The sequence below is a fragment of the Sinocyclocheilus rhinocerous genome, unplaced genomic scaffold (genome assembly GCF_001515625.1).
Source record: "Sinocyclocheilus rhinocerous isolate Xijiao unplaced genomic scaffold, SAMN03320098_v1.1 scaffold186, whole genome shotgun sequence".
NCBI classification, from domain to species: Eukaryota; Metazoa; Chordata; class Actinopteri; order Cypriniformes; family Cyprinidae; genus Sinocyclocheilus; species Sinocyclocheilus rhinocerous.
Genome location: NW_015662005.1, coordinates 77,710 through 89,796, shown reverse-complemented (window position 1 = coordinate 89,796; position 12,087 = coordinate 77,710). Strand labels below are relative to the sequence as shown.

At 36.1% G+C, this 12,087-nt stretch overlaps 2 protein-coding genes across 4 annotated transcripts in view; both read right to left on the bottom strand.

Annotated features, from left to right (window-relative positions):
* The window catches only part of LOC107727306 (chondroadherin-like), a 25,144-nt gene extending 15,821 nt beyond the window's left edge, over positions 1-9,323 (bottom strand). Inside the window, exons 1-2 of the mRNA XM_016537139.1 lie at positions 9,320-9,323; positions 1,623-1,630 (exon numbers count right to left, since the gene is read on the bottom strand). The gene's annotated coding sequence lies outside the window, so the exon portion shown is untranslated. The remainder of the gene's footprint in view (positions 1-1,622; positions 1,631-9,319) is intronic.
* On the bottom strand, positions 2,246-12,087 carry LOC107727307 (nuclear distribution protein nudE-like 1-A). 3 transcript variants are annotated; one of them, XM_016537142.1, is made up of 10 exons: positions 11,994-12,087; positions 9,694-9,790; positions 7,308-7,461; positions 7,061-7,209; positions 6,057-6,193; positions 5,683-5,856; positions 5,511-5,602; positions 5,232-5,380; positions 4,879-4,913; positions 3,034-3,116 (listed from the first exon to the last, which is right to left on the bottom strand). In XM_016537142.1, exons 2-10 carry the CDS (start codon positions 9,777-9,779, stop codon positions 3,106-3,108), a joined length of 987 nt encoding a protein of 328 aa, XP_016392628.1. In that variant the 5' UTR covers positions 9,780-9,790; positions 11,994-12,087; the 3' UTR covers positions 3,034-3,105. The 3 variants fall into 3 exon arrangements, with proteins under 3 accessions (XP_016392626.1, XP_016392627.1, XP_016392628.1); XM_016537140.1 differs by lacking the exon at positions 4,879-4,913 and having other exon boundaries at positions 2,246-3,116; XM_016537141.1 differs by lacking the exon at positions 4,879-4,913 and having other exon boundaries at positions 2,246-3,113.

Below are 12,087 nucleotides of genomic sequence, written 5' to 3'. Positions count from 1 at the left end.
AAGTATCATATAATAACAAAACATTTTACTGTGTAAATTATTCAGAACATCGCCCTGATTCTTAAGGCAATATCGCGAATAAATTAAGTAATCTATTTTTGAACGCACGAGCCGGAAGTAATGCTTGGGGTTGATATGTGCAGTATTATATATTCATCCGTGTGGAGGTCAGAATTAGTTTCGCTGAGACTTTTGCTGTTTTGTCTGCTTGCTTACACGAACTATACAATTTCAGCATGAAACAGTCCAAACTGTCCACTGGAAAGCGCCTCACAAAACCGATTCTTTTTGGGACACTGCTAGTAGGTTTGGCCACGGCATTTCTGAATAGGTGAGATAACACACCCCCTTGACATTGACACAACGTGCACATCTGTATATAATAGTGTTTAGACTATAAAACAATACACAATATTGTGCAGTTTGGCCGTGTTAAAACGAGTCCTGACAAAACACATGCGGATACATGATCAAATATAATAACATATATAAGGATCATTCCAAGAATCCGAAGGCTTTGATTACCTGGTTAAGGTGTGTTTGATTAGTCTGAGATTCAGTATGCAATTATGTGTGAACAAAACTAGTTGTGATTCAGTACAGGCGTCATCTGTGTTGGTTACTGTACATTCGAATGCTGAACATTCTAGCAGAATAACTGAACATCTGAAATAATGGACTAAACAGTGTATGCTAAGTGGTTAAACCTGAACTGCAAAGTAAATGTAGAAAATTAAATGATACTAAATTGCAGTTATTGTGAATTAATTGCAGAATAAATGCATGCAATGTAATGCTTTTTAAATGATTATCATTATAGTGCTGCCTACAAGCGTTGTAACTAAATAAGATCTTTGCTGTTGGGTCTGCTCATTCATATCATTATTCTGCCTTATGCATGAAGACATTTGTTCATGGAGGACCTGGCAGATCTCAGGGAGCAGGAACGATCCCGCAATGAGGCCAAACGGCTGGAGGTGCTGGAGAGGAGGAGGAGACAAATAGATGAGCATGCAGAGAAGAGTGCAGGGGACAGGTGAGACGACTGAATGGAAGACTGCAGGAAACCAACACTGAAGACAACATGGGACATTTTTGCCTATAAGGATTTGTGAAGTGTTATAAAACTTTTCCTTGATTGTTCTGTTATTGCTGTAATGGGACAGAAGTTGCATGGAAAGTCTAAGAGTGATATAGCAAGCAATGATTTGAATTGATTGCCTTGATCATATTTAGCTGTAACGGCTGGATTTGCAAGAGGATTATACATTACACAAATGTAAGATGCAAATGGTGGTAATTATTAGTGGGCCAAATAAATATGTATGTGCCTCATTCCTGCCACTGACAAAATCTACTTGGATTTGATTGAAAATATATATTAAAAAAAGAATATTTTATTTATCAAACAATTTATGAATATTACAAAAGAAAAGACCTAGTTAAAAGTTAAAAACCTAAAAAAAATTAATTTGCTTAATTTTTTGAATATGTTATGTCCCATTTAAACAATTTTTTTGAATATTAAAAATGTTGTTACACTGTGCAGTTGGCAATAAAGCCTTATTCTAAATTTCTTCTATTGTTACACTGCAGCTGGCATCAGTGTTGTTATTGTTAACTAAATCTGCTAAAAATAGTTTTTGTTCATTTTAATAAAGCTGAAATTAAAATATTAGATAAAAACATAACTGAAAATTAGGAAAGTTGAAAGTGCTAAAAAGTTGAAGTACTAAAATTACTAAAACTGAAATAAAAATAAACCAAATACAAGTATAACAAGACAAGTACAAGACCAATAAAAAGCACATAAAATTACTATAACTTAATATTTACTAAAATTACTAATTACTAGAATTAAAAAGAAAACTGAATCTATAAAAATATTTTGAAATATTAATAGATACTATAATAGTATATATAAATAATACTACAATAACACTGGCTGGCATAAAAGCCTTATTCTGAAGTCCTTTTAACTGTAACATTTTTCAGTGGTAACACCACAGTTAACATTTTTGTGTTCGTTACAATAACACAGACTTGTGAGAAAACTACCATTTATTTGAGCACACAAAAGTAACAAAAAGTGCTTTTAGAACACATTGCACTATTCAAACCAAAATGAATAAGATTTGTCATTCACAACAAGGAGAAAAAATAAGGTATGTATATTCCAACAAATACTATGAGGCTGGGAAACCAACCTGAGACTAAATAGCAAATGCATCATACATTATTACTACAGCAGTCGATTGTCAACATGACAGAACCAGTGTTTAAAATGCAAACCTGCTGGAGCCAAAACACACCTTTCATGTGCAACTCCAAATATCTTTCACGCTGACACCAGGCCACGTATCGGGGGAAGTTTACCCATCAGAGGCACACATTAGCACTTACTATAGATCCTACTGAAAAAAAAAAGACAGAAGAATTGGGGATAAAACTGGAAAACAGTTTTCATGACATATAAGTGCACATGTAAGTCTAGATAGTCAGATCTCCACCGTTCATCTTCATTTCTCCTTCAATATACAGTATATCATATATATATATATATATATATATATCAGGTCTACCTTCTTGTACACAAACACTGCATGTGTTGCACAACATATATTAATAGTGTAAAATCCCTTTGTTTTTAGCTTTCACACATATTTCCATCCAACACTATAGCAATAAATACATTTTTGGACCGTGGTAAAAGACATCACATTTGCAAAGAACAGAGAAAACTAAAATAAATATGTACATATATGCTTAAATCTAAATTAACAGTAACCATAAATATATTAGATGGGTTTATAAATTTTTTAGGAACTATTAACAAGTACTTCAGCAGTAAAATGTAGGATATTGCAACATAGAGACTAGTATGAGGTGCTGCTGCAGTTGGGCTACCATTACTAACCGCGATGTAACCCACTGTAATCTCGACTTTGATTCAGTAGTGTATTAAAAGGAATTGTTATATTGCTGTAAAGTGGTTATAATGGAGTTTATGTGTGTTTGAGGGTCACACGCTGAGCACCACGCTGGATGGAGAGTTGGAGCGTGGCGGAGCTGTGATGTTCGTCATGGTGCCGGGGTCCAAACCGTTCACTGTCCTGCTGTGCTCAGAGAAACATGAGACTGAGGTTAGACGCTTCAAATGAGGCATTTGTGCCCTGTACAATACAAGCCTCCAGACCATTCATACTACTGTTAGAATTGTCGCTAGTATTTCTTTTCAGTCCACACCAACTGGATAAACTAGCACAGAATTTAGCACGAAATAGCTCTATGAGACAGAAACGGGCTTTTGAAAGGTTTCCCTGAAACCAAATGGATAGTTAATATGCGTAGAAAAGCTCACACGCGAGTAGGTCAGAGTGAATTGGTGTAGATAAGCAAGCAGAACAAACTCTAGCTCTGAAACTGTAGATTTTCTCAGGCAGAGGTCTAAAACAGCCCAGACCACTCAATACGGCCCCCGGAGACACACCAGACACAAACACTCTACTGTCCATCAGTACAAAGGTAATTTGATGACGTCCAACAGCTACGCTTCACTGTGTCTGTTCGTGTTACCTTGAAACACACAAACATAATAAGTGTACTGCACCATTATAAAATCAAATCACTAAAGTGTACTGGAGACTGCGAAGGCCTGTTGTCCAGATCTAAACGCTCTGCATCATCTTAGCTCATCTATAGTTCTGATAGGTCTTACGCAGCAGAAACACAAGCCCCGGGCATCCTCTCCGTGCCCTTTACCATCCACTGATACTCAAGCTACAGGACACACTGATTCAGCACTGCAGTGAACGTGTAACACTGCGGTAGAGGTGTGGATCCTCCTCCTGATCCAATAAACCCTCAAATATTCTTGAGATGACTCTTTTTGTCTTCTCAAATAGATAAAATGGCAATAAAGCTTCTTATTTTTAAGAACATGCTTAAAGTCAACATGAAATTAAAATGGATTCTGTTTATTTTCATAATACGAGTTCCTGGTGTTATTAAGCATAACTCGTTCGATTCATGTTTTTTTTTTTTTTTTAAATGTTAGTCTTCCTAATATTTCACAAATGTTTGCCTCTGAAACTATTTATTTTCAGCTGATTTCACATTTAATGCTCAGGTTTAGCTACTGTAGCTCTACTGATCTGTTCTGGTACACTACAGTTAAACATTTTTTATTTTTTTTTAAAGAAAATAATACTTTTATTCAGCAAAGATCCATTAAACTGAGCAAAAGTGATATAACGACTTAATAATAATGTTACAAAAGATTTCTATTATTTAAAAAAATCTTAATGACCTAACTTGTGAATAGTAGTATAAGTAATGCCCACTTTTCTCTTATCCGCATGAATCATAGAGGTACCCCCTATATTTTTTCTTTTCATTGAATATTTTGTTTCAATCAGATATTATGAAGTAAGTCATATTATGGAGTAAGGCGAGTTGCAAATCTCGTTTCATGTTTACTTTAATAAGAAAAATGAACTTGATCTATCTAATAACTGTCTAATCCTGTAATTCATTTCATACCGACAGACAGATGAGAAGAGAAACTCTTAGTTTAGCACTCAGGGTGAACTCCATAAATGTATCTTTTTGTTGTTGTTTTTTTTAGAGAATGTTCATGTTTTGAATCTTCAGCTAAGAGTCAAAACACTGGCCCAGTCCTCTCACATTTAGTTAAATTAACCACATTTGAGCAAACCTATGGAGTGCACCTTCACAGACTATTTGAGCCACCACCAAGATGTTAGTGGAGATGATATGATCTTAACCTAGTGGATTATTATACTCCAAGTCATATGTAGGGGGTTGTTAACCAGCATGCATGGACCCCCACATAAAACTGCTAGTCGGATAATTTACCCAGAAGCAACGCAGGGAAAATGACCCTCTCTCTTCTGCTGAGGAGAGAAACACACAGAAGTCTGAGAGAATTTGATCTCCTGCATCACTTAAACTCATTATTACAATCAATCTGCAGTTAATTTCAATCCTCACATTAAAAACACACAAGAAAATTAACAATTGAGTACTGAAACCTTTTTTATCCTTATTTATAGCCTTTCTGTGAATTGCTTTCAATAGAAACCAGGAGGATTTCTAGGACACAATGTAATTATGGGTAACGTAGATCAAATAAGGTAACTGTTTATCAACATCTAAAGGTTTATTGATTGGGTTTTCTGAACTGTGGCAGAACAAAATAGCCGACTCACGCTTTGTCAAAGTAGGATGTGTAGAGAGAGTGAGAGTAATTTGAAATGTCTCCGTTAATCAGATTGCCGTTGATGTTTGTGGCATAGTTCTTCCTGGCTGCCTGGTCCCTGGCAAAATTTCGACAGGCTGCGAGCTTAGACTCTAAAGCCTATGAAACAGTACAAACACTTGGATTAGACACCAAATTCACACTGTGATCCACAAACAAAACAGGGAACAATTATTTGTCTGAATAACTTTCATATTTCAAAAGTTTACAGTCTACAGCATTTACACACCCCAACTTTGCGCAGTAAATCGCCAACAATATTGAGCGCTGATATTCTAGCAGATGGAGTGAGGGCTGCATTAGTGGAGCTGTTGGCCAGAGCTGCAAAAGACAAGAACCAAGTGAGTCATGCAAACACATGTGGCATCGTATACATCTCAGAAAGAAATGTAGCCGTCTACCAGTCTGGCTAGTGAAAGTATTGTCCAGGTTCTTGCTGATCGGTGTAGCCGGCAGAGACAGGGAGGCCTGGACTGCGGAGTCTGTTTGGTCATTGTCTGGAGTTGGAGAGCTGGGGGCCGACATTCGTGTGACCTCGGGCCGGCTCTCTCGCACTGCAAGCTCTTGCCGCAAATCTACAAATGCATGTTAAGATAATGAGCAAAATATAGATCCGTAACTTTCACTTGCAGAATATAATGTTGGTCTGAGTATGTAACATGACTTCATTCCACAAGCAGACAGGAAAAGTTTTTTAGTGACAGAAGAACAGGATCTGTAAACATCACTTGAGCAGCCTGGAATGAGGAACTAGCTGTAATTACAAGATAAATACCTCTAGCTTCATCTTTTAGTCTCTGCACAGACACCAGGAGAGACTCCTTCTCATCCAGTTCACTCTCCAGAAAGGCGTTCCTCTCGATGGCCTGGTTCAGCCTTTGCTCAAAGTCCTCCAGAGATGTAATCGTGGCTCTGTGGTAGCAAAACATAGCAGAATAAAACTATAAATTACAACAGAATAGTGGAAAGGCATACAATCTACCAGGGCAGAAGACAACATATAATCAAAATAGAGCCAATTTTAATTTCTTAATGTGTCACTGTGCACAATTCATCAGTGCACATTATTTTAAGAATGCTTGTTTTTTTATAAACTTTCATCAGAATTTAAGTTTCAGTTTCCATTAAACTATTTTTTTTGCTGATAACAACAAAGGGATTTCAAATTTTTAGGGTCAGTAAGATTTTTTTAGTTAATAATAATAATAATAATTCAGCAATAGTTAATATTTTTATTCTGCAAGGATGCATTACATTGATCAAAAGTGACAGTAAAGACATTTATGATATTACAAAAGCCATCTATTTAAAATAAATTCTTCTTCTCTTCCCTCTATGCATCAAAGAATTCTAAAAAATAAATCTATCAGTTTTCAATATTAAGCAGCCCTCCTGTTTTCAACCTTGATGATAAATGTTTGTTGAGCACCAAATCAGCATATTAGAATGATTTCTGAAGGACCAATGGACGCTGAAGACTGGAGTAATGGCTGTTGAAAATCAGCTTTGCCTTCACAGAAATAAATTAATTTTAAAATGTATTAAAATAGAAAACAGTTACTGTATCTTTGATCAATTCAATGCATCTTTCAAAATTATTTACAAAAATCCTACTGACCCAAAACTTCTTACCTGTAGTGTAATTTCCCTCCGAATATATTTCTTTAGGAATTATATCACATTATGGATTTTAAATGCATTGTGAATGCCATTTTATGTCATCTTTCGAGAAGCATTCTGGCTGTGATACAGTAGTGAAATGTATGGTGAAGTAGTGACCTCTTAGCTCTCTCCAGGTCGTCATTGGCCTGCTCTAGCTCTCTGACATATTTATGCAGCTGCTCCTTGATGCCTCGAGTCTGGCTGAGGTCGTCCTCCAGCACTGAGACCTGTTTATAGCTCTGAGCATACTGATACTCCAGCTTCTCCTACAGGAAAGAGCAAGCAAAGACACACTCATTAGACTTGTCCTCGCTTTAATGTTCTTTACACACAGTCAGTCTGTGTTCAGCTCACACACTCTCACCTTGAGCGAGTTGAGCTCATGCTGCAGTCTCTCGTTGTCCGCCTGCAGGTCTCTGATGCGATGCTCCGCTTGGCCCAATTGTGTCTCCAGTTCTGTCTCCAGCTCTCTGCTCCCCTCTTGGAACTCCAGCAACTCCTCCTGTGCCTCCTTATAACTGAACACACACAACAAGATAACATTTATCACTAATGACACATGCATAACATTTGCATATTCTATTTCTTAAACAGAGCTTGCCTTGCACTAATGAACACCAAAAGTTGTATTAAAACTCTGGCAAACCATACACTTATGGTTCTGCTGAGGTGATTTAAATTTGAATTTACAATATAGTTCAAAAGTTTAGGTTAGTCATTTTTTAAATAAATGATTACTTTTATTTAACAAGGATGTATTAAATGTATCAGTATTATTTATATTGTCACAGATGATTTCTTTTTCTAACAAATGCTGTACTTTTGAACTTTCTATTCATCAAAGAATCCTGAAAACACACACACACAGTTTCCACAAAAATATTAAACAGCAAAACTATTTTCAACATTGATAATAACAAATGCAGCTTGAGCACCAAATCAGCATATTAGATTGATTTCTGTAGGATCATGTGACAGAGTAACTAGAGTAATGGCTTTGCCATCACAGGAATAAATTACTGTTTCAAAATTATTTTAAAATACATTCAAATGGAAAACTGTTACTTTAAATTGTAATAATATTTTAAAATATTACTGATTTTACTGTATTTTTGATCAAATTAATGTAGTCTTGGTGAGCAAAGACTTCTTTCAAAAACATTAAAATATCTTACCGACCTCAAACTTTCAAATGGTACTCTACGTTTCCTGTCTAAGTGGGTGGTTCTTAGCCAAAAGAAGCTACAATTAACAGACTTTGGACTACAAGTAAAACTCTAGTTACACAAAACTAATCAGATCCTAGAAATCAATAACTGTGAGGGGTCAGTGAAACCTCACTGCAGGAACTACTCTCTACTCTTCAACTGAAAATAACAAAAATAAAGAGCTATGAGATCCATTGTTATCTGTACAGGATATTCTGAAGACACATCATACACACAGACTGATAAGAAGTCATCAGAAACAGCAGTTTGGCATTTCCCATAAATACAAGGGAATATATTGTTATGTAATATTATTTCTTTCCTAGTTTAATCCAGGAAATGCTACAAATATAATGAAAGGCCATCACAGTAGCATATTAACAGTGGAAATATGCACAGAACAATAAAGTCAATAAAGTTTCTGGGCTCCCAAAACCTTGGACAACTCACTGATTATACCATTATTTAATGAATGTGATCTACTAGCACAGTGTGAATGGGGCAGGCTGCATCTGCTGTAAATAACCAGTTTTGTTTACAGTGTACCAGTGACCACGGGAGAGCACTGCCTTGGGCCTCTTTATGTAATCACCAGCCAGCATTATGGTGTGGAAGGATCTAAAAATGGCATCGGGGCAATATTTCCCTACCCAGCCATGCTAAAGCCACGTGAGCCGGGAGACAAGGAGACCAATAAAACTGTGCAGAAAGTATGTAATGCCCCGGCAGCATAGGAGAGAATCAACATCACAACATCTGTGACTCATTTTTACATAGTCTCTGAAGTGCTGATTAGGGTGTTTTACTAGCAGGTCAGAACTGGGTAGATGGAGTTATCACATGTCAGCGAGACCCAGAGGAGCCTGCGCTTCAAATGCAAGTCTTAAATCGTTATGAACATAAGTACCACACTAGAGATAGCATGTGCTTTGATAAAACAGCTTTAAAGCATTTGGCAGTTAAACATATGATATGACACATTTTTTTAAAACCAAAGCTATTTGTTTGTCATCAGTTACTATTAGTTACTATTGTAAGGCCCGTTCACACAAAGAACGCTAACTGTAAAGATAACTGTAACAATAATTACATCAACGTTCTTTTCACAAAGGGAGTCTGAAACACTCCATGCTGGAAATGAGAAATGCTGCTTTGGGATGCAATTTACCAAGCAACAAGCTTGTTGTTTAATCTTTTTAGATTACAACACCACTGAGAGCTTTTCAATGGTAAAATCAGCAGCGGGAGCCTATATAAAATCACAAAAAGCTAAACCCGTTGAAGAAAATTCCCACTGTGGCAGATTGAATAATACTAATGTGACTGCCTTCAAACGTACAGCAACTTCCTCGATATGGCTCTCATAATGTAAGGGAACAGGTTGCATGGGTACTCCCAGCATTTAGAGGCAGTGTTTTGTTTATCCAAAAGGCAATGTGAATAGCGAAGGCTGAGGACAACATGAAAGAAAGCTATCAAGTGTCAGACTACAAAACAGAGAGCCGAGTAACACTCAATGCTGCTCACTTCACTGCCACTTACCTTTTCTTGTACTTGAGTGAAAGAGCCTTCCAGAAGTCAATTTCCTCGTCTTTGGAGGTGAATTTTGGTATCATATTTGCATCCATGACAGATAAGCCTGTGACAAAGCATCAGCACTGTTTAGCATACAAAAATGTAACCAAAATTAAATACTGAAATTATTCATATGACCATTAACTGCAAAGGCACAATATTATGCAAAAAATATTAGCCTAACACAGCATGTTATGATTTTTGAGGATGAAGGCATGTCACACAACCTGTCAATGTTGGCTGCGTCTACCAAGTGACAGATGTGCCAAAATACTGAGTTTTATTGGATGCACACCTGTGACTTTAATCACAAAAGATATGGAAATTATTTTATCCTTCCTTCATAAGTTAAAAGTCTACACTACTGTTCAAAAAGTTTGGAGTTGGTAAGATTTGTTAACATTTTAGATAGCAGTCTCTCATACTCACCAAGGCTGCATTTATTTGATTAAAAGTATATTGAAAACAAATATTGTGAAATAATATTACAATTCATCTTTTTTCTTCTATTTTTAAATGTTTTAAAAAGCTGAATTTTCAGCAGCCATTACTCCAATCACATGACCCTTCAGAAATCATTATGTTGATTTGGTGTTCAAGAAACATTTCTTGTTATTAATGTTGAAAACAAATGTTGAAAAATCTTCAAAAGAACAGCATTTATTTAAAATTAGAAATCTTTTGTAAGCGTATTTATTTAGCTAACTATGCATTACTTGCATTTAGCATTACTTTGTATCCATGACCCAAACAGGACAGACCTGTGATCCATTTTTGGGTCACAACCCACCAGTTGAGAACAACTAAGATAGATCAGTCTCTGATTTCACAATCTGAATCTAGCAGCATGAACCTCAGTTCACCTCTGACTACTGCTGTCCCAAATAATCAATAGAACTGCGTGCAGTCTGACCCAGCCCATAGAAGCTCCATGTGCCCTGTTCACACACGCCAGGACACATTCACCCTCTGGTTATAGGTCATTGTCTGACATAGCATGACTCTTTACTTGGTAACTGTTATCTCAACACTAAACAGAAACAGAAGGACAGTCAAATAGTCCATCATAGACAAATAATATTTAGTGAGATATTTAGATAAAAAGAATATTGTGTACTAGACTCAACGTAGCCTCTGCTGTACTTTCACAAGAAACTGACAACTAAAACTAAACAGACAACTAAAACTCACAAGCCTTACCGGCACACCCAGACTTCACTACCTTTTTATTTTCTTTCTGTTTCCTTATTTAATTCATTCTTCCTTATTAATGACTTCTCATTGCATATCAAAATTAAGCTGGTGTCCTCTTAATAAAATACTTTAAAAATCTGTTTTACCTTTTTTTTTTCATTGAAAAGAGGGCTGGCTATACATTTTATGTGTGAAAAACTGTCAACATCTGATTCAAATCTATATTTACATTCTGCTAAAACAGTCGATCCGCAAAGGAAGGGGAAAATAATAATTAATAAATGAAACATCCTCAGAGAATTTACAAAATGGAGAAAGGAAGAAAGGTGGAAAGATGTTTAAAGATTGATAATTAGCAAAAACAAATAAAAGAAAATATGTATATAAATAACCCTATATATAAAATATGTAAAATTATACCTGCTGTTGCCATGCAGCTCAAATATATATCTAAACTACAGCTATTGCTATATAGAGAGGACAAAGTTAGAAAATAGTAAACCTTCAAATATAAAAAACAGCCTTAATATACAGAATTAAATATTGATTTTCAGTCACCTTAATGGTCATTATAAACTCTTAATGAACTGAAGCGCTCTGCAGCACCAGATGACAGGCGTATTTACACTGTCTAACAACTATACGATAAATATGTCTCCTCTATTTAATCATATCTACTACCAACACAAGTATCGAGGACAAAAAATATCACATCTGACATATTTCTCTCCAAATACCACTGACACCACCATAACCCTTCAATTTTCACTATCGCGCTACATTAGCTAGCCAAGAGCTAACTGACATTAGCTAACAACAGTGATGATGCGCTTTGAATTGACACGAATAGACATGGCAATAATAATAAAATTATGTCTAAACGCATAATTGTGGCTATAGTGAGTGTGATTTGTTATATTCAGTTTCTCTCAGATGATGTTGATGGAGCGAAGGCAGGGTGTTGTCTTATTTCTAATTATCTGTAGCAGTAAATCAGTGACTGGTATTATCATCTGTGATGTTTAAAGATCTGCATCTTGTGTAAAGATTGCGATGTGAATTAAAGAGCTCACCTGCACATTTCCAGGATCTTTAACGCTGATAGTAGGACTGACTGTGATCAAGGCACAGCCTTCACAGCCTTCAGTATTTCAGCATCCTCTCTCT

What these genes read in the sequence shown, in the direction of transcription:
- LOC107727307 (XM_016537140.1), bottom strand. Translation starts at nt 9,779, where the DNA reads ATGGATGCAAATATGATACCAAAATTCACCTCCAAAGACGAGGAAATT. An exon ending in ATGAGCTCAACTCGCTCAAG is followed by an intron (nt 7,210 to 7,307) that starts GTGAGAGTGTGT and finishes TCTTTCCTGTAG; the next exon opens with GAGAAGCTGGAGTATCAGTA. An exon ending in ACTAAAAGATGAAGCTAGAG is followed by an intron (nt 5,857 to 6,056) that starts GTATTTATCTTG and finishes ATGCATTTGTAG; the next exon opens with ATTTGCGGCAAGAGCTTGCA.